Source organism: Carassius carassius, chromosome 5 (genome assembly GCF_963082965.1).
Source record: "Carassius carassius chromosome 5, fCarCar2.1, whole genome shotgun sequence".
NCBI classification, from domain to species: Eukaryota; Metazoa; Chordata; class Actinopteri; order Cypriniformes; family Cyprinidae; genus Carassius; species Carassius carassius.
In genome coordinates this window covers 35,487,779-35,510,586 of record NC_081759.1, presented here as the reverse complement: position 1 = coordinate 35,510,586, position 22,808 = coordinate 35,487,779, and the positions used below count along the sequence as shown (strand labels likewise).

The following is a 22,808-nucleotide window of genomic DNA, read 5'->3' as shown; positions in this document are numbered from 1 at the left end:
TTTTATTTTATGAAAGCATTTTATTGATCTAACTGTAAATGTTTATTTCATTCATACATACGTTTTATTTTTAATATAAAAGTAGCATTTTTTGCCCATTTTTAGATTCTTCTTATTCGATAATCAGTTTCACTCGACGTGCATCACAAAACGAAAGAAGAGACCTGTCGCTACTTCAGTTACAAAGCGATTTTAAAGGAGTCATATTTTATATTCATGTTAAAAGCCCAAAACGTCCAGTCAGTCCAAAAAGCTCATTAATCAAAAAACTGCACTGCACAAACAGTTTGTTCAGAAATCATTGGTTTGTGGTGATGTAATTAGGATGAATACATGCGCACATTGCAAATGAGCAATGATATTGTTCCATATTACAAAATATTTATAATTCAGCAACTTGGCCTGCTCCATCACTTTGCTGGCATTGCAAAGATGCTCATTTAAAAACTTTATTGGACCTGGGAGCAAACCCACAAATTCAGAATAAGCATTTCAAATGCAATACTTTTATATAGTAAACAGCAGCAAAAAAGTCATCTTAATTCTCAAATGCTGTTACTACTTAATTAAATCAATTAATAAATGGAGTAAAATATGATATTATCCCTTTGACACCCATTCAGAAGATTACCTGTGTAATCTGAGACGATCAGAGGTGTACAGGAGATATTCGGACACGTTGCGTCCCGTGATGTCCACCAAGATGTCTCCGGTTACTACCTTCATAAGGGGCGGTCGACCCCCAACTCCACTGGGGCAGGAGAAGCCCGTGCCCTGCATGGAGCAGATACAACGTACCGGCTCCCGGATGCTCAAGGGCAGCGTGGGGGGAGATGTTGCCATCTCTGTGGGAGCACAGCAGGGTGAGAGGAGCCTTATCAAATGAGTGGAAGAATCCATATTACACATCTTCATGGAAAAAGACAGAGTCGGCAATCAGTATGTATTAGAATAATCTACATTATGCAAGGAAATACATTTTTCACTTTTAGCAATAGTCAGCAGGTGTGTGACACAGGAGTTGTTTTCAGTTTTTCCTAAAATCATATTCAAAGGTGCATACCTTTCAGTATCAATTACTATTTTTCATTCTTTTACATCTTTTGGCTGCCAGTAAGTGTTATTTTAATTTTTTGATTTTTGTTGTGGGCATAGTTTTTGTCTTCTGATGAAAATTCTTACTAAATTATAGTTTCATCATTATGTCATATTCATTCAATTAAACTCACAATTTCTAAAATTACATCTAATTTTAGTCCAGAAAAATTACTATATATTTAATTTTAAAAAATGCTAAATTAAACCAAATATTCAATCATTTTTATATATTATAGTATTTGGTTTTATAGTTTTTTAAAGGAAATTAATACTTTTCGTTCCACTAGGATACATTAAATTGGTCATTTTTTATATATTATGTTACAATAGACTTCTATTTCAAATAACACATTTATATTCATCAAAGAATCCTGGAAAAAAAAATCATAGTCCCCACAAAAAAGAAAGAAAGTAAAACAGAACAACTGTTAAACATTTATAATACTAAGAAATATTTCTTATTTCTACACTAAATCAGCTTATTGAGCTTATTAATGATTTCTGAAGGATCATGTGACATTTAAGACTGGAGTAATGGCTGCAAAATGTTTGCTTTGCCATCACAGGAATAAATACATTTTTGTAAAATGTATAAAAAAAACTAACAAAAAAAAACTTATTTTAAAGTGTTACATTAAAAAGGGAAAAGTGCAGTTTTAAATTTTACAATGTGCTCAGCTTTGATTTAAAAACAACAACAACAAAAAAAACATGCATATTTAACCATACACCAGTCTGGAAACACTGACCTCGTACAGTCGTGGGAGGAGCGGCAGTGTAGTTCCAAAGGCCATCTTCAAAATGCGCATCTGGGTCATCTGAGGGGGCAGGAGAGGGTGGCGGGGGCACAAAATTTGATAAAGGCACACCCTGTGTGAAGGAATCCAGGCACATAGAGTCGAAGTAGCGGGCTGCCAGGGTTTTGGAGTTGTTGGCATATGGATTCAGGGTTTGGGCCAGTTGGTCCAGAGTGCTGTTGAAGGGAGTTTTAAGTACACACGTCGCACCAACTCCAGAGGGTAGACGCAGGGTGTTAACAATCCTCTGTGCACTGGCATCGGGAGAAAGTTTACTCCTGGAGCAAAGAAAGGTTTATAGGGATTGAGAAAGAGAGACAATGTTTGTGTCTTCATTATAATGCAAAAAAATTTAAATATATTTGAATCAATATTTCCTGTAGCTGACCTGTACTGAAGCCTCTCTTCATTGGCATAAGGGATGAAGTTTCCACGAGGCTGTGTGTAGTTGTGATACTGAGATGGAGACAGAATCAATGGAGGAAGGTCACCTACAGAACCAAGGAGAGACCAGCAAAACAGTCTTCACTTAGGTCTATCATTTTTTTGTCCCAGAATCCAGATAAACTGCTCTGATTAAATTGCATAATCTACATAATAATATTTTTAAAAAGGTATTGCCCCCTAAATTAGTTTAATTGAGATCTAGTGGTTCTTTGTTAGTAGCTTGTACTTTAGGTACTAGCAAAGCTTTAATTTGTAAAGTATTGAATTCACTGGATTCTTTCCTTTTTAATTGATATAAATTATAATTAAATACTTTAAAAATGATAAAGTATAAACTACTTTTTAAAGGTTTGGGATCTGTAAATTTTTTTAAATGTTTTCAACCCTAAAATTGTAAACAGTTGTATATATAACATGATATATATGCTTACAATGATATGTACCATTATATATCTTGATATAAAATTATTTATACTGTGATACAAGATTTGGGTCAACCTACATTCCCTAGAGAAACAGAACATGCAAACAATCACAACACAAGGTGCCCAGTGTCCTTACCAATCTCAGGCACAGATAGAGCTACAGTCATTGCCACACAGATGAAGAAAGCAGGCAGCAGGATCTGTGAGAAAATGCCCTTGGTGTTCCTCTTTGCGCAGTGAAACCTTTTAACTATTAGCCCGTGAAACTGCCGGAGTTTCAGCCACCAGCCCTCAAGCTTAAAGCCGCCCTGGCCCTCGTGTATGGTTGGCTCCGGAGAGGAATCTTCATCTGGAGCACAGAGGGTATATAGTACACTGAGCGGTAGGTAATCTTTATCTGTTACCTAAAGGCCATTCAGAGGTGCATTTGTCTCAGACAGACTTCCGCTTTGTGTCCAAAGACTGCAAACAGCACTAGACACAATGTTCTTTTTCCAAAAGCCTTCAAGATATGACCACGATAAAGAACTGGTTCCTAGTGAGTTCCTTCGCAGACAACTCAACTACCAACTGAGCTATTAACAAAGAAAACAGTCTAAAATATCAGTGCAGTTGAACTGATAATGACATTTATTTCATTAATTAATTTTTATTTATAATAACAATAATTAGGGGCTGTCATTTAAAAACATTTAATACAAATGATCTGTGATAAATAATTTGTTATTAATGCATTTAGTTTTTTTTAAGAAACAATATGATAATGTGTATGTATTTTTGGTTCCAATCAGAAATGACACAGACCACAACGAAACCTTTACAATGTCAAATTGAATAAATGTGTTATTAACCTGCAATTATCCACTTTGAATAATAAAAAAATAAAAATAATAGATAGATAGATAGATAGATCCAATTTCCTCACCTCTGAGACTGGCTGAGTCAGGATCCTGGCCATTGGAAAACAAAGGGCAGTAGTCTCCATAGAAGTCAGAATAAAGTCCCCCTTCATCCCCTCTCACTGAGCCGAGAGAAGAGCCGGACTGTAGGGATGCTTGGCTTGGGCTCAGCCTGGAGCACATCATCAGGTTACTGAGCTCCACTTCTGGCCGGATCAACTCTGCCCCCTCACACTGTGACCCTCCTAACAGATTAGAGGGCTTCCCAGCTGAGGCTCCGCCCGGAGAGTCCTTCATATCTGAAGATAAATAACCATAGATAAAATCTCATGGCTTTAGATGCATTGCTTTAATAGATCTGTCTGACCATCTAACCTGCATCACTGTTCTCCAGTGAAAGATCTTCTTCTGATACTTTCAGAAAGACCTCCTCCAGTGTGGTGTCCATCACACCAAAGCTGGTCAAGGCCAAGCTGTCCAAACTCTGCTCCAGAGCCTGAAGAGAATACCCCCAACATATGTGCCCATCAGTGAATGCTTCATATTCAGTTTAATAAAGATTTTACTCCCATCAAATCATGTTGGTCTAAAAATGTTTGTGTGTAGGACAACCTGAAACAACCTCTCGAAACATCCTTTCTTGACAGCCTCAGACGGTAGGACATAAGAGAGCTCAGTGTTGGAGTCAGACACCAGCAGACAGGAGGCAAGGTACTGACGGATGAACTGTGTCACTCTGCTCTCTGAACATGGAGATATGGAAGAGGCGGGAGACTGGATTGACTGATCTGAGAACAAACAGAAACATGATGTTAGGCCGTGGCACATGAAAGAGCAGAAGAAAAACTAGGAGATTTTTCATCTGCTCTTTTGATATTTGAAAGGAACAAACAATTAAATGAGGAACAGAAGAACCATATGGAGAAATATGGAGATAAAGCAGGAAAATTAAAAAGAAATATGGAGATAAAACAGAAAAGCCAAAATGATATTTACCAATAGATTTTATACATTTATAATCATTTTATTTTAGTTATTTGGTAAGTTTTTATTAATATTTCAAATTAGCTTTTAGTTTTATATTTTATTTAGTTTCCATTTGAATTTAAGATACATTTTAGTATTTGTATGATGTAATTTGCATTTGCTTGTTTAATATAGAACTTTTTAGTTTATTTCAGATTAATTTTTTTTTCCAGTTAATTTTACTGCTTCAACTTATTTCATTTGGTTTCCAAGATGACATTTCTAACCATTTCATAGTTTTTCTCTAATACATATTTTTTTTCATAATTATTTCAATTCATATTTTTGATAGTGTTAGTTTAATAACCCTGATTTGTAATTTTTGAATATATCAAGGCATTTTGGTACATTTACTGACAAGAAAGCACTAAGAGAAAAATGGAAAATTAAATAAAGAAATGATATGAGCTGGATACAAACTCACATTGCCACCTCAGACAATAATAATAAAACATTTCCAAAAAATGTTCAAAAGTCCACAAATGAGAAGACACATATCTGCATATACCTGCAGTGTGTGAGTCACTCTGTTTCTTGACAAGTGTAAGCTTGTAGCCATCTCCATATGTGCTCTTGAGGAACAGGGGTGAACCACAGCACTTGAGTTTGCCATGTGAGATGATGGCAATACGGTCTCCGAGCAAATCTGCCTCGTCCATGTGGTGGGTGGAGAGGAGAATGGTGCGACCTGTTCACACAGAGATTATAGTTTGGGACTGATCATATATTTGAAAACTGATGACCGACACCAGACTTTTAAACAGTACAGTAATCATAGTATCACCTTGTTTATATTTAAGGATGAGGTCCCAGATTGCTCGACGGGCATACGGGTCGACTCCTGCCGTGGGTTCATCCAATATCACCGCCCGGGATCCACCTACAAATGCAATTGCCACCGACAACTTCCTCTTCATCCCCCCAGAAAGAGTCTGAACCAGACTGTGACGTTTGTTGGACAATTCGAGATCCTCTATCATCCTGTGAATTCCGACACACAGCCTTAATGAACTCAGGAATGGGTGCGATTGAGTAAGTGTTAGCAAAATGCGAGTGTGTTAACCTACTTGTCCATCTCTTTTCGGATATCTTCCTCAGCCATGCCCTTCAGACGCGAGTAGAACCACAGATGTTCCTCCACACTGAGCTTGTCGAACAGAACGTTGTGCTGGGGACACATGCCCAAATTCTGCCTGATGAGCTCCATCTCTGTGCGGATGTCATGGCCGTATATGGTGGCAGAGCCAGAAGTGGGTGGAAACAATCCGGTCAGTATGGACCTACAAGAGTTTCATTGGATAATAAATTAATTTTCTGCAAGAAATATCAGTTTCATATATCATCCAAACTTTAGGTCGTAGAGTGCTATCGTGAGCCTAAATAAGCACAGCATGGGTCTAGAACCACTCTGATACACTACGAAACACAATATCATAACACTCACATAGTGGTGGTCTTGCCAGCCCCGTTGTGTCCCAAGAAGGAGACAACCTGGTTCTCATGCAGGTTTAGGCTCAGCTTGTTTAGGGCCAGTTTGCTGCCTGTCTTGTAGACTTTAGTTAATTTGTCTATGCACACCACCAGTGGCAAGTGACTGGGTTCTTCTTCAATTCCACGAGTTTCCTCTGAGCAACAAATAATGATACATTTTGTAACATGCCTAAAAATATCTGTACAAATGACATTATCCTTACACAAAACATTCTAACTTCAGCAAAAAAGTGAAAGCTAATGATACGATGGATGGATGGATGGGAAACAAAGTGTACCTGAGCGTCTGTGTTCCATAGCACAAGCCTGGTCCTCCTCCATCACGCTCAGCCTGGTGCCGCCACCCCACGGCCAATCCCATGTCTCTATGCGGCCACTTCCTGACCAATAGGATTTCTGCAGGGGAAAATACCATGGCCGGGGCAGTCCGTACATCCCTGGAAGAGAAAAAAGAAACATTACAAAAAAACCAAAACAAATACTTTAAATTTGCTGCTGAATAACAACATGTGCAGTGTTTGCACTGCACAATAATGACATCACTGCAGCTTACCTGGATGCACCGCTTCTATATACCAGGTCAATACACCATATACAATGGCATCAATGGAGAGCATAACCATAGACAGCAGAAGGTTAAAGTCATCGCCCTCCACAGGTGACTGATTGATAGTACGCCACTGGATTCCAACCCCAGCAACTTCATACAGCGCAAAGTATTTTGATCCCAGACCGAACGCTGTGGTAGACATTAAAGACTGCAGAGAGAGAATCACTTTTTTATTGAAGATTAATAGAATATCAAAATGGAACATGAAAGGGGTTCATGGAAAGCCTTCATACCGCTATGCACTTCTCAAAGGCAGTGATTTTGTCGTGAGCCACCTCTTCTCTTATGGCCACATACATGTACGGCACATAACTCAGAAAGTAGATGATTCCTCCACATGCTGAAGCCAGTTTGGCTTTGGAGTACAACACTGACACAAGGAAACTTCCCGAAAAGGAAATGGAGAGAACTTTTACATAACATTAACACCTTTTGATTACTGTTCTTCATTGAAAAGCAATGTAAATAGAACGGAAAAGCAAGTAAACATTAGAATATGGCTGCAGTACCAGAACATGATGGTGGCTACAGCGTAGACTGTGAGGAAGAGCCAGATGATAAAGGGATCACTGTGGAGGAGCACTTTGCCATATTTCAGTATGGCAGTGAGGGCCGTCACTGAGATCGAAAGCTGCACGAAGCCTGTGATGAACCAGGCCACCCAGTGCACTGCATTATTCAAGCCCATCATCTTCATCACCTGGAAAAACAACTTGCTTCAACCATGGCACCACTCACGCAGAAGTTTGATAGTGACACCAGTTTGTTTTAAAAGAAAGTTCAGTCTATTCTCTCACCTCTTTCAGTCTTTGCTCCTTCTCTGCTACAATGTGCTGGATCATCATGGCCACAGAGTAGACCCAGGATATGACCATACACAGAGGCATCATGTGCTCGATAACAAACAGAAAACTGCAAATGGAAAAACCGGTTACAACTTCCCACATCAACAAGCTGATACACCAGTACATCGCTATTATTCATTTAGAAAATAAAAACAACATTTTATTCATCATGGATGTATTATATTGATCATATGTAACAGTAAAAACATTTATAATGTTACAAAACAGTGCTGGGCAGGGTTTTTGGGGGGGGATTTTAGTGGTTTTATGGTCACGGATCACAGTTTTTCCCTGACTGTGCCTTTATATTAACCAGAATGCATAAAACACTTGCAGAACCACTGCATTTTCACATTCCAAACAAACATCATACATATAGCATGAGCAGTTTTTAATGTAAACTGAATTGCATAATTTCAAAATTTATAGGAAAAACAGAATGGTCTTACTCTACCTTTGTGATATCTTGCTACATAAAACTGTTTAAAACTCTGTTTAAATCTAGATTAAAAAACGCATCTCTTTCGCCAAGCATTCGAATAATGTATCTCTTAAATTGTGAGTATAGTTGCATGTGATCAAATGCGCATTCTTATTCTTTAGCTTGGGTTAAACTAATTAATTTTACTTTGTTGGAACAGCAGCTATGCTAATGATGTCTCTATTTGTTTCTATGTTTTGCCACACACAAGCTCCAGTCTGAATCCAGAACACCTGAGAAGAGATGATGTTGACCCTCAGAGGACCCCAGATGATGCTAACCCTGAATCAACAAACAGAACTAACAATTATTGCTACAAGTGTGACTGCATCATATAATAATTATTAATTATTAATAATATTAATAATGTTCATCGTCTGGCTGACTAAGTCTTGTATTAATTTTTCTAAAAATCCTGTCATACGTGCACAAACTGACAGTCACCACTTATAAGTAAACTTAACACCACTACTACTAAATATTGTAGAAACGTAATTTTCTGTAAAGTTGCTTTGTAACGATTTGTATTGTAAAAAGTGCTATACAAATAAACTTGAATTGAATTGAATAAAACACATCTGAACCAAACAAAAACAGCAGACAATGTGAATGAGAACGCAAATTCACTCACTAACAGCAGGTGGCGCTTATGGAACAGCAGTGACACAGTGTTTCCTTGGTTACTGCTGTAGCTGCGCCTTTAAATACTACATTAATATACACTGTATGAAGTTAAGATGAAAAGAAAATCCATCTAAACTAGAATCATCTAACTAAAAGTCCCGCCTCGAAAAAATATAGGCTAAGCAGAAAAAAACTTAACGGCCGATGTCGATATTTGGCAATATAACGGTCGACCACTAGTCAGGAGTGTATGCAGTTAACAGTGATCTCCTTTAAATAAACAACATTATGTAGCTATGGTTTTAAGGCAATGTTATTTCTTAAAATTCATACCATTTGTGTAAATAAAACTGGTTTACCATTTTTACCGGTACATCGCCCAGCACTATTACAAAGCCTATTTACTTCAAAATAAATGCTGCTCTCTTTAATTTTATATTCTTCAGAGAAATTGTGGTAAAAAAAAAAAATCACACCACAAAGTAAACTGCCTTAAGATGAGTCTATGATTGTCCTCTTTCCCCTGAAGGAGACTGACTAATGCTGTGTCGTCTGCAAATTTAATGTGGAGTGGAAGCAGAGCAGGGAGCTTGTGTGATTTTGCCTGGAGTGAGGGATGTTTTTTTTTTCTTCTTAATATTAGCATCTGTGTTCTTTCTGACTCTGAGATCATTCAGATCCCACTCTGTAATGTGTATAACACGTATTAACGCAATGCAACTTAACATCTGCGATTCACCATGTCTTAAACACAGCATTTTAGACAATGTATATACAAAAACTCACTCGTCTCTAGTGTAGCATGGATAGGGAAACATCTGCACATAGTTTCCAGGCTCAACAACATCATGGCCTACAAACGTGTTGATTATTGCCCGCTCAATCATATCTAAGAGGAAGAAACATGGAAAATGTTACAGCATGAAGTAGACATGCTGAAGCTGAATTTGCACACTGCAGCTTTACACTGAGGGAAAGCTTTGATCCTCTTGGCTTTTCTGAGCTCTTAAATAAGTGCTTCCAGAAATGCCAAAGCAGCACTTTACCGACTGGTGCACCAAGCTTTACATAACCAGGTACACATTTTACCAGAAGAACTTTCATTTTGAATGAAAAATCTAATCCATTCCACTTTTCCCATGCCAATTCAGTTCTCTGTGGATGTTGTTTCAGAGCAAGCGATTTATTGCTTTGTCAACAGTTTTGTAAAGAATTTTGCAAAAATGGCAGAACTAATGCTCATAAGTTTAGATTACCACTCTCTAGATAAAAGATAGACCTTTCACTGCCAATAAGATCAAAACTTTAAAGTGCTCAAGCTAAAGTAATTTACAGTAAGTGCAAAAAAATATCTGCTTTTGGATATCCTATCCAAACTGTTATTCTAGGTGAAAGAACAAAGTCTCGCTAAGTCGTCTTATCATACCTTGGATCCACACAAAGCCATAAAGGAAGTAAAATTTGCCACCCGTGTTTGGCCCAGGGCGCCAATAAGCTCGACGGATTTCATTTGTTTTCTCTGTGAAACTGGAGTTCTGTCGAATCTTATACATAACATGGGGTGGCAGAGATCCATCTTTATTGGTCTGGAAAATCACACCTAGAGAGGATGCACAGATTAAACATATGGCTACCGGCTACATTTAACAAGGTATGACTGAGGGCTAAATTAATCATGAAAATGTAGATTTCATGGGGAATAGAATGGTCAGTGTCTCAAACCTTGTTAAGAAATAGCTGAGTCATATTACACTACAAAATCATATGAAAAATCTCATTTACATAAAACTACATTGCATTGCGATATTATCTCAGGACAATTTTATCTCCCCAAATTCTCATCACAAATGCATAAATATTTTTTTTGGAAGATGATTCTCATTATCATAATGCATAATTCTACATTTTAAAGTTATATAAAAAAAAAAACGAAGAACTTCTGCAAAATATGTTTGAATGTGCTTTTGGTAAGGAACAATTACAATGCAAAAAAATAATGAACCAATGCAAACTTCAAAACTCTTGAAAAGAGCACAAATAGTGAACCCAGAGGAAGCTGTTTATGGCTGAAACAAGTGGGTTTGCAGCCCCTTATTTGTACTCATTCTTTTTAAATGTTTAACGTCATGAAATAGTTGAATAATAGCTTTTCATTAATGTTTTGATGTGTGCCTGGGATCATTGTTTTTAGACTGTAATATTTATACTTTTTGTGTTTCATTCTGAAATACAGTATCGCAAATATTACCACAACATAAATAACTGACAGTTTGAATCATTTTTCTTTTTTCACATGATAATTAGAATATGAGAACTTTTTTTGCATTATCTCTGAGAACTTAGAGAAAAACAACTTAATCGTCTTGAAAAATATTTCACAATGCAAAAAATCATAATAGGTTCATAATCAAATCATAATCAAAAAATAGGTTTTTAGAAGCAAATATAAGTTCTTATTTCTTTTTGATTTGGGAGTGAAAGCTTTTATGAGATCCAATGATTACTCACTTGCAAAGACTGAGACATTGTCCTGGTAGGCCTGGTTCAGTGTGTAATTGACAATGCTCTCTTCATCAGGGAAGCCTCTGAAGATATCCACACTGACCTGAAGCATTCAGAACAGATTTAGTTTTTAGAAATCAAGTCAGAATTATATATATATATATATATCAAAACGAACAATGCAATTAAATAAAAAAGGAAATAGTTGTTCTCAAGTTAATTATAATTAAATAATTACAACTAGTTAATTATAATTAAATCAAATTCTTCTCCAGACCTTTGACATGAAGTTTGTCCAACCACAGGCAGCATTATCAATGGTGTGCAGCTGCTCCAGTAGAGTGGTTGTGTTCGGCAGGGTGAAGTTCTCCTCCAGCAGACTGTTCAACAGGTCACTGTCTGAAACGTTCAACAGTTCATGGTGCTTCTTTAGGTCTGCAATGAACTACGACATACAGACAACAAAAGACATTAAGCATATGCACAACACAAAGTTCTATTCAAGCCAAAAATTCTTAAATTAGCAACAAAAAGACATGTTGTTACCTGCTGGAGCCACATCAGGTGATTGTGCAATTTACCCTCCTCTAGGAAGGCTCTTAATTCAGCCGAGATGTTGAGCCACACACGGGCATAATGAGTCACGTTCCCCACAAAAGCAAATGTCTCATTGGCCTACAGAGAGAGAGACATTTTTTTTTCAGCTATTCAAATGATTCTCTAATAATTGGGTACAACTGAAATTAAATGAAAGAATTACCAGCAGAAAGTAAAAAAAAAAAACAAAAAGGATTAATTTGGATTCAGGAGTAAATCATTAGATTTTTTTTTTTTTTTACTGCAAACCCAGTTTCTACATTATAAATGCTCAATGTAAGTCTTTTTCAGCCTTGAAACACATCAGGAGTCTGGACCTGCCTTTTGTATGACTTTGTCCACCTCTGAGCCAATGGGAGAGTAGAGGATTTTGGGATTTGTAGTCATGAGATGGACAAGTAATCCCAAGTTTCTTTGTTCTTTGCTGGTAAAGCCCAGGGAACTCATATTGCCCTGTTTCAGAGCTTCTGGCTCAATAATCCTGATAAAACAATAAAGATTCTTGAAAAAGTCATCTCACATTCAGGAAGGCAATACACCTTGACACTCATATATACACGCACCTGTTATTTCCACACAGTATGGGCTGAAGACCTGCCCACAGCTGAACAAAGGCAGAAAACTGTGATCTAGGGTTTTCAGGTTCTGCCTGGTTTCCTTCGTCTCCCTCTCCTTCCTCCACAGGGCTGTCTGTTGTGTTGGGACCCCATGTCGTTGTGTTGGAGCTCCAAGAGGTGGTGTTGGCTATAGGAGGAGGCTGGTGGCCTGCACAGGCCCCTTTAGGGAGCAGTCTGGCCAGACCTGACAGCAAATCCACATCCCTCAAGAGCCGTTCTACATCCGCCAGGTTCTTCAGCAGAGCACCGAGATGGGATTGATCCAAAAGGCTGGATATGTTGGACTGCTCCAGATGCAACTGGGGAAAGAGGACAGGAGTGAGTGACATACGGAGAAATAAAAAAGGAGTAATGCTGAATCCGAAGTAATATGTACAGTATGGGTGTTTCTTGAACTAATGGGCACTTTTTTTTGACTTGTACACTTTCTTAAACACTCTTTTTATACTCTTAAAGGTTTAATTTTTCCACTAATAATCTTCAACTATATGGGACTTTTAGTCTTTTTTTCTCTGATAGTAATGAAAATTCCTACCACAGTGTAATTTACAGCACATCTTAAATTATATATTGTGTTTAATAGCACTCTCTGCCCTTTTTTGTCAATTACGGTGATGGAAATGAAATTTTTAGCTATAATGAATGGAATAAAATGACAGATTTCTGTGTCTTTCTAAAACTAGTTTCACAGTAAGCACTTATATATCCTTAAAACACAAAATAAATAAACAAATAAATTGCTAAATTGAGACTGTTGTAATTTTTGGAAAACTGATCAATAATTTTCACACAAATATATTAACATGGTTAATATATATATATATATATATATAGTACAGACCAAAAGTTTGGAAACATTACTATTTTTAATGTTTTTGAAAGAAGTTTCTTCTGCTCATCAAGCCTGCATTTTTGATCAAAAATACAGAAAAAAAATGTAATATTGTGAAATATTATTACAACTTAAAATAATAGTTTTCTATTTGAATATACTTCAATATATATAGCAAAGCTGAATTTTCAGCATCATTACTCCAGCCTTCAGTGTCACATGTAACATCCAGTCTACCACATGATCATTTAGAAATCATTCTAATATTCTGATTTATTATGAGTGTTGGAAACAGTTCTGCTGTCTAATATATTTGATGAATAAAAGGTTAAAAAGAACTGCATTTATTAAAATTAAAAAAAATATTATATATTATAATAATATATTTTCTTTACTATCACTTTTTATCAATTTAACACATCCTTGCTGAATAAAAGTATTGATTTTATTTTAAAAAAAAAGAAAGAAAAAAAAAATTACTGACCCCAAATTACTGACCAGTAGTGTATATTGTTATTACAAAATATTTACATTTTAAAAACATATCTTCTTTTTTTTTTTTTTTTTACTTTTTATTCATCAAAGTATCCTAAAAAAGTGTCACATGTTCTGAAAAAATATTAAGCAGCAGAACTGTTTCCAACTTTGATAATGAATCATCATATTAGAATGATTTCTAAAGGATCATGTGATATATATGCATATATATGTGATATTATGCATATGCATACAAACTATTTTTAATAAAAATGAACCCCTGGGATATTAAATGTAGATACCAAATTGTATGTTTAAGAAGATGTGCAGTTCTTGCATGTACCTGATCAAACACTCTCTGTGTATTAATCTGATCTCTCAATTCTTCACTCAGCTCCCTGAACAGCTCCGCCCTCTGTTCCGCCCTTCCACCACAAACAGTCATTTGATAGGCCTGTAGAACTGCCTGTTGTTTCTCAGGGACCAATAGGATTTTGCTTATCTCACTGTTCCCTCCTTCCCCACAAGTGAGGGTTTCAAGCACGGCACCAGTCAACAGAATCCCCTAAAAAACAGATAAAAAAATGTAAGCAATTTTTTGAGGTGGGTTTTTAAAGTACAATTTTTGCAGAACAAAATTGCAAAACATCTTTTTTACATTTAAACTCATTAAAAAATGGATTTGCAGACCAACCTCCATCTCACGTAATGCTTGGGGATCAAATTTTTGGCCTCCTCCACCTCCAGCAATCCCGAGTGCCTGGGACAGGACTTTGAGCAGAGCTTGACGATGAGCAGCTTTGGATGGGTCTCTCAATGCCTTCTGAATCAGACCCCCGTCCAAACTACGCCAGCCTCCAAGTAACTGCTTCTGAGCATGAATGAGGAGAGAGACACAGATTTTGCCTACTCAAAACAGGGACAAAACACCCCCTCATTATTTACAGGTAGAAGTAGTTAGTCATTTGTTGTGAAGGGCTTTCCAATTAGGGCATGCAATTGCTTTGGCACTAGAAAATGATCAACAACAGTCTAAATGTCCCAAGTGCTTCAACTTGATGAGGCTAGTGTGACATTAATGTGCAAACATCATTTCAATTGGTCAAGCAGTATGGAATGTAATCAGAACTTAAGATTTGTTCAAAATATGAATGCACAAAAAAAAAATGTAGGGAAGAGACTTTGCTTCCTCATTTCAGTAGTCTTCTACATGGCGCTGATACATAGTGAGATCACACCGAACTTTCTAATGAATCCAAATCAAAGACAGTACAGTTTCAGTTTCTAAACTAATTTTATGTCAAAATTAATATAGTATAATGCATATAATATCTTTACAATGTTCCATCTATTAAGCATCCTAACAATCTGACATTATTTCCGTCTGATATCTTAACCTCACAACCTCTCTCCAAAAGCCCTAACCCAAAGACATGCCAACAAATCAGCAAACACAAGAAAATGTTGAAGAAAAAATACTATTTTTTTGCCATTTACAGTCTCTAGGGCTGGGCCACAGACAGGTGATTTCTCAGGACTCTGTGATCAAGTAGTCGGTTAATTATGTGTGTAGTATTCAAAAAAAGTTGCTTCCAGCAACTCAACAAGTATGAAATATAAATGAGAAAGACACTGCAGCAGCATTGGCATCGCATTAAGTCTGTAAAATGTGGGACAGTTATTATATTATTTAATTATTGCTGACTTGCATTACAGTAAGTTTAGTGTTTGCACTTCTTGTGCATTTTAATGGAGTCTAAGCAATATAGTCAGTATATTTAAACCATATTTATGTTTGTATTTATTTAATTAGAAGTTGCTGTTTATAATGTGACATATAATAAGAATAAAATAGAGAATTGTATTTTTGCAAAAATAGAAAAGTGTGAAAGAAAAATGCATTGCTCCATAAATGCACCTTTATACAACGTGTTTTATTTAGAATAGAGTGTCAACCACACAATAACGGCAAAATCTAATATACATACTACAATTCAAAAGTTTGGGGTCGGTCATATAGCAGTAGTTGTAATATGTTTTCTGTCAACATACTTGATACAAATTATTCCAGTAATGCTAAAGCTGAATTTTCAGCGTCATTACGCCAGTCTTCAGTGTCACATGATCCTTCAGAAATCATTCTAATATGCTGATTTGCTGCTCAAGAAAAATATATTTGATTATTATCAGTGTTGAAAAATAGTTGCTCTCTATTTTCACGACTGTTTGATGAACAGAAAGAAAATCATTTATTTGAAATGGATTTTTTGTAACAATGTCAAAGTTTCAATGTTGATTCAATTCATAATTGCTAAATAAAAATATTTATTGATTTTAAAGAAATAAATTACAGACCCTAAACTTGTGAAGAGCAGTGGACATACTGTATACATGCACATGGAAATGTTTGCGTTTCTGTCATTCTGTACCTCGAGCTGTACAAGCTTCTCTCCAGGACTGTGGGGTTCATGCTGTCCTTCATCTTTTTCTCCTACCTTTGATCCCACTTTAGGATACGTCCCAAAGATGAGATTATACACCTGAACAGAGCACACACACACGCACACCCATGCACAAGCACAGATTTAGAAACTCCTATCTCATACATACTTCAAATAGCCAGAGTAGAGAAGAAACGAAACTCCCTAAGGAAAATTAAGATTTCATTTCGGAAGCATATCTCAACACTTTTACACTGTCTACAGCACATTAACCCGAGACATTAAAGCACGTTATGCTGGAGCTCCTCTGCCCTAAAGCATTAGATTCTATTGCACGTCCTCCCTCTCTGTTGTCATGGAGCACAATCGTTAATGGTGCTGCAAACACGAGCTGAGACTCCAAAAAGGATCAAAGCGGAAGAAGGCTAAGAGAAACATGACGCCGAGTCATGATTTGGACTTCAAAAGCACTGCTGTTTGACCTGGGTTGGAGGGAAAAAGAAGCTGAGGTAAGAAGACAGACCTCTTTCAGGTTGATGGGGGAGGAGAGCAGCAGGCTGGCTGTGTCATTTGGCAGGGATAGGTTTCTGATCAGGAACTGCTGGAACATCGACTGGTTCCTGAGGACACTTCCCACAGTAAAGCCTGAAGTGGAGAAACATTTTCAAAGAAAATTTGATTTGCTGCAGTTGACGTATATGTACACTACTGTTTAAACATATGAGGTCAGCAATTATTAGTTAACGAAATTCATACTTCATACTCGTTTTGATCATTTCAATTATTATAAGATTTAAAGTATTTTCTCACACCAAAATATTTTCTTTATTAGTTATCCCAAAAAAGGAATCACAACATCATCATATCAAGATTTCTATTAGATACGTGTTATTGTTGTACTAGGGATGTAACAGATGACGTAATACTGGTTCCCCAGGTCCTTATAGTGTTAGTATTACTTACATAATATTATTATTTTTTCATTGTTACAAAAAATGTCTATTCCAAACAAATTGCTGCTGAACTCTTTTGAACTGGCTACTCATTTAAAAATCCTGAAAAAACTAAAATAATAATAATGATAATGTTCAAATGATAATTTGAAATTGCATCTGAAATCTAACTGTTTTTGAAATGTAATAACAATGTGATTTAAATACTACACTGACCAAAATAGTCATTTGCTTTCTTATTTGCATGTACGGTTATGGTCAAGGTTGGTATATGTATGTATGCATGTGTTTTCTGACCATGGCTGGTGTTGTAGTGGCTCTCTAGAGGGCCTTGTGCTGAGCTCAGACTTTCAAGGTGCTGCTGCAGTGACTCCAGCTCCTCTCCCAGACTGGGTCTGTCTGACGTAAACAAGTGATTCTGCTCCACGACTTCACTGATCCTTTCTAATAACTGAGTCACACTGAGAAACAGGAGAAAAAGAAAGGTCAAAGAAATGAAATAAAAAGAAAAGAAGAACAAGAAGAGCAGAATACAAAGAAGAGAAAGGTAAATCGTATAAGCGGAGTAATCAACTGAAAAAAAAGAGACTGTGGTCCAGACTTCATCTACAGCGATATCGTTGACTTGATTGCAAATAAATGCACAGACACTACTTAACTAAACAGAGATGACATCACTGAATTCAATGATGAACTATCATTTTGCATTATTGACACACTGTTTTCCTAATGAATGTTGTTCAGTTGCTTTGACGCAATGTATTTTGTTTAAAGCGCTATATAAATAAAGGTGACTTGACTTGACTGTTGGATAGTGTTTTGAGAATTTAGATTATAGATAAGATGCTGGAAAAACAAAATTTTAAAGAATTTTACCTCATAAACCTATGCTTCTATCTCACACCAATAATTAATACATTTTTTGTTATATTTGTTTAATTTCATTCTAGCAGAAAACACCAAAGTCCAGAAAAAGAATCACATCATAATATCAAGATGTAGATGCTGGCATAATACTGTAATACAAGGTCCCTGTGCCTATTTATTATTTATATATATAAATACAAACACATGGATGTATTTATTTAAGAAAAATATGTTTATACATAATATAAAATATAAGAATATAAATATATTAATGTATATACACACACATGTAAATATTTTCAAAATATAAACTATATGTGTATTTATATGTACATAATACATATGCACAGTACACATGCATATATTATGTAAACAAAAACTTATTTTGGATGCGATTAATCATGATCAAACATTTGACAGTACAAAAAAACATACATACATATATATACATATATATATATATATATATATATATATATATATATATATATACACACACACATATATATATTATATATATATACACATATTCACGTATACAGTTTTGGTCTATTCTAGGGCTTGTTCTTCGTACGTCGCTAAGCAGGCTTATTTCATGTAAACAGGATTAGTTTCGCATCTTTTTAACCAGAACTGATCCTTAGAATCGGTGCACTACCACCGTTACTTTATTACAAGAGTATCCTACTGATCCAGGGACAACCATTTAAAATAATAATATAAAAGATATATAGAAAGATATATTCAAAGATAATATAATGTTGTGTAGTCCATAATTGCCAACTATAGAGACAGCCAGTTTTACTCGCCTGAAATATTTATTCGTCATAAAATTATTACTTCATAATCATATTTGAGTCTTACACACATGCTAAACAGATCATGTAGAGTCGTGCATTAATTTGAGTGATGAAGGCTATTATGGGAGTGTCTTGATGGAGCGCAGGAGATGCAGATAACATGATCTTGACCCTTAAGAAACTTTCATAAATGCGGTCACGTAACAAATATGTCCAAATATAAAATTAAATTAATAGCTAATTACAACATTGAAATTAAAATGTAAAGACTGTAAAAATATTATAAATCGTGCATCTAAATAATTTGGATCATGTAAAAAAAAGGAAAATAAAAAATGTGCACATTTATGTAGTTTTGTTAACTTGGCTGTTTCCTTTTAAAAGTCCAGAAATTAGTAATTATAAGATGTCATCACGTTGATGTCTTGCCGCCAGCCAATCGCTGCATTGCTGTGGTTTCGAGTATCGATACATAGCCCCTTTTAAACCAACCCATGAACGTGCAATTATCTCAGATAACATAATCCAGTCATACTAATCATCAACAACAGGTGCTTTCGGAGAACCAAATTAGCCAGATCCTGATTAGTGCGATTATATCATCTTGGATGTGACAGTTCATCTCGGATGTAATAAGCGACGTACGAAGAACGGATCCCTGGCTGGTGGATGAGAATAGCCATGCCCTTTACCAGCAAAACAACTGTAGTAAAACTGATCAAGGAGGCAGTCTTGCTACTTAAGTTAGTGCATTCCCAAACCCAAGAAATGCTGCTGACCAGTCATGCTGAGGTCGAAGTTATGTTGTTCTATCACTACAATCCATCAAACAATCAAATTACATCTAAACACAAAGACAAGATCCACTACACAATCAAACAACTTGTAAGATCACTATTACAGGTGGAGATGGTGACTGCTATCCACACCATATAATGAAAACTGAATCCATTAGAGAACATCTTAGTCATCGGGAGAGGAAAAATCAGAAACAGAGCGTAGGTGGACTCACGTGGAGTTTTTATACTGCAGGAAGCCAAACTCATCCCGCTGACCATCCGGACACAAAGACTGCATGATGGGAATGATGCCCGCCGAGGTGAGAGGGGCCCCACTGTAGAAGGCTGGACAGAACCGGGGAAAAACAGACCGCCAGGGTGCAGGGACGGAGAGGATGGAGGTGACAGAAAAGTGAAATCCAGTATTGCATTGAGGTTTAAATGGTTTTGACGAAGGTGCAGGTGTGTTCAAATGTAGAGGAGAGGAACATAAAACAGAGCAGTGTACGGATGGAGATAGATATTTATGGCCGGGAAGTTTAGTGAGTGAATTAATGAATGAGCGGGATCATAAAATGCGGGATAATAGAACAAACAACAGAAATGATATTTTCAGAGGTCCGCAGATCAAAGATTTGGGGAGAGATTAAAAGACAGGGAGAGAAAAAGAAGCAGCTGTCACATATCAGAGAGCAAACACAGAGTCAGAGAGGGTTTCAGATGTCAGATCATCGCGATAAACTCCAAGTGGCCTTCAAATTATTCACTTCATCATGCACGCAGAGGTCGACCGGACAAGCTGTCACTGAAGCAGAGAGAAACAAGCATCGCTGTGTAGCACGGCTCTTCTACACCCACATGCTGCCAGTCACGTCTTCTATAGAACACAGGAGTGGACAGACGTGTTTAGATGACTCACTTCCCCACTGCAACCTGCTCCTCTACACACTTGATATGGAGTCAAATCTCAGGGATGGGTAAATAACCGGGTTTGTCTCTCAAAGGCCACAAATTACGATTCTTTAATTGACAAATCATCGACGGCCAATAGTAAGTTCAATGATCACACAGGCTGTAACTTTTGTTCACTTAACAATTCACTTATTGAAATGTACCACCACCTTTTAGATAGCACTTCTCTCATACAACAATCCCTTTCTACGAATTTGCCCTACACTGATATGCTATTGCTAATGACTAAATTAGGTCTATAATTGCAGAGATTATTTAATGAAGTCTTAATTAATGAATGGCTCTGTGAGACATGATCCTCCATTAGAGTATCAGTCAATTCAAATACAGCTTTCACCTCCATTCACTTTGGCAGCCTTGACTGAAATGTAAACACGAGGCAGATGGCGCTGATGGAGGGATCTAGAAGGTTACTTAATGGTAAGTGCTGACTCTTTTTTTTCTTCCCTAAGTGTTTTGTCACTGCGGCGCGTGGCCTGTGGAGTTGGCATCCTCATCCAACATTGCCCTCATTAGCTAGACACCACTCGCCATCGGCACCTGATGACTCTGTGAAAAATGTCCCTCGATTGACGTTAACACAGGCATGTTATATTTCTGCTGTTCCAGTGACAGGTTGTCTGCTCACAAGAGGTAGCTGTGTTTATTGGTTTGGTTTCCTAACTCCTATTTCTGACATCTGCAGCCGCTCTGCAAACACAGCTGAGGTTTAAAAGAGCAAAGATTAGTTTCGGGAAATAACCTGATGGCTCAGCATGTGTGTGTGTTTATGTGTGTGTGTGTGAGTGTCAGACAATTAGAATCAGCTTATTGGTTGAAGAAAGCACAGATGTGACATTATTAAGACAAGGTGTTTGAATAATGTGCCGTTCGTAAGAAAGATCCTTCGTTCACAGTGGGTTGTGGATTACGTTAGTGTTCACAGAGACAAATGGGAACCCAACACCTAAACCTTTTACACCAGGCGTGATGCAATAAAATGGCAAGCGATAAAAGCTATGCTAATCCGAGTTTCTGAAATCAGCTGTAATAACGACTAGTTTCCATTTCTGCAGCATTGTGACTAGCTTAATGTTTGAAAACACCCTAGGTGGAGTGAGGTTTTGGATTACATCATCGTGGTATTGTGGAATATTATTACAATTTAACATGTTTTGTTGTTACAATGCTTTATAATTAATAATATTTTAAAATGTTATTTACTCCTGTAATGGCAAAGCTGAATTTTCAGCAGCCATTACTCCAGTCTTCAGTGTCACATGATCCTTCAAAAATTTAAATCTTTTGTAACTTTATAAACGTCTTTACTGTCAGTCTTGATCAGTTTAATGAGTCCTTGCTGAATAAAAATATTAATTTATTTAAAAAGTCTTACTAGTAATGTAAAATAAATAAATAAATATTATATATACATATATATATATATATATATATAGGCTTGTCTGACTTTAATCTGTACTGTATATTGCCATTATTATGTGTTGTAAGATAAAACATTATTATTGGTCTAATTACTTTAATAACAAGTTACTTGTAATAGAGGATTTATGCCAATACTGCCTAAAACTCCAATGTAAGACATTTCCAAACGTTTCGTGGTCACAGTATACAATTTTTAAAGTCAAACATGGATGGGCCTTCAGTGTGGACGTGCAAATTTCATATCGCTGGAATCTTGATGCATCACACCTGGCAGGCTCCAGTCTGCACATACTGCTGGAGTCATTTGTGGCCTTTTACCATTAGATTGATGCATGAGACATAGACAGATAGCAGCACATTAAAGCCTTTTAGAGTCCACGAAAAAACACACACAATTAGAGGACACACAGTGAAATGATCCCACATACTCAAAAGAGTTAAGAATTCAGCCACACACAGACAAAAAACAAACATTTTGACTTACACACTGGTCCAGCATGCAGTTAACATGCACGGTGAGGGAAAATATAAAGAATGAAAGACAGGTAGAAAGAGAGATACAAAAGTATTGAGGACAGATGACAGAAAGAAGCAAAAATAAAACAAAACATGGTGTGATTGCAGCATTGAAAATAACAGACATTGTGATGACATACAAATGAGGGTGTTCTGTGAAAGAAAAAAAACTACATGGCTAAAGCGCTGTCTAACAGCCAAAAATCTTTGCAATCAATGACAGATTGGCAAAGCTGTATGAAGCAACCACATAGAAAAATGGATAAATTATCATATCATTATAATGAACC

At 36.5% G+C, this 22,808-nt stretch overlaps 1 protein-coding gene across 2 annotated transcripts in view; it reads right to left on the bottom strand.

The window, feature by feature from the left end:
* Positions 1 to 22,808, bottom strand: part of abca2 (ATP-binding cassette, sub-family A (ABC1), member 2) — a 61,921-nt gene that overhangs the window by 9,892 nt on the left and 29,221 nt on the right. For both annotated transcript variants that reach the window (XM_059550945.1, XM_059550947.1), the window contains 29 exons: positions 19,842 to 19,953; positions 17,460 to 17,623; positions 16,733 to 16,854; positions 16,198 to 16,308; positions 14,463 to 14,639; positions 14,112 to 14,333; positions 12,406 to 12,758; positions 12,164 to 12,323; positions 11,792 to 11,920; positions 11,523 to 11,690; positions 11,252 to 11,348; positions 10,170 to 10,343; positions 9,530 to 9,632; positions 7,591 to 7,705; positions 7,303 to 7,493; positions 7,027 to 7,177; positions 6,737 to 6,941; positions 6,462 to 6,620; positions 6,137 to 6,317; positions 5,760 to 5,972; positions 5,477 to 5,673; positions 5,201 to 5,380; positions 4,279 to 4,454; positions 4,042 to 4,162; positions 3,693 to 3,965; positions 2,904 to 3,116; positions 2,284 to 2,386; positions 1,848 to 2,173; positions 632 to 845 (listed from right to left, as the gene is read on the bottom strand). In XM_059550945.1, coding sequence (XP_059406928.1) covers positions 632 to 845; positions 1,848 to 2,173; positions 2,284 to 2,386; positions 2,904 to 3,116; positions 3,693 to 3,965; positions 4,042 to 4,162; positions 4,279 to 4,454; positions 5,201 to 5,380; positions 5,477 to 5,673; positions 5,760 to 5,972; positions 6,137 to 6,317; positions 6,462 to 6,620; positions 6,737 to 6,941; positions 7,027 to 7,177; positions 7,303 to 7,493; positions 7,591 to 7,705; positions 9,530 to 9,632; positions 10,170 to 10,343; positions 11,252 to 11,348; positions 11,523 to 11,690; positions 11,792 to 11,920; positions 12,164 to 12,323; positions 12,406 to 12,758; positions 14,112 to 14,333; positions 14,463 to 14,639; positions 16,198 to 16,308; positions 16,733 to 16,854; positions 17,460 to 17,623; positions 19,842 to 19,953 — 5,110 coding nt within the window. The remainder of the gene's footprint in view (positions 1 to 631; positions 846 to 1,847; positions 2,174 to 2,283; positions 2,387 to 2,903; positions 3,117 to 3,692; positions 3,966 to 4,041; positions 4,163 to 4,278; positions 4,455 to 5,200; positions 5,381 to 5,476; positions 5,674 to 5,759; positions 5,973 to 6,136; positions 6,318 to 6,461; positions 6,621 to 6,736; positions 6,942 to 7,026; positions 7,178 to 7,302; positions 7,494 to 7,590; positions 7,706 to 9,529; positions 9,633 to 10,169; positions 10,344 to 11,251; positions 11,349 to 11,522; positions 11,691 to 11,791; positions 11,921 to 12,163; positions 12,324 to 12,405; positions 12,759 to 14,111; positions 14,334 to 14,462; positions 14,640 to 16,197; positions 16,309 to 16,732; positions 16,855 to 17,459; positions 17,624 to 19,841; positions 19,954 to 22,808) is intronic.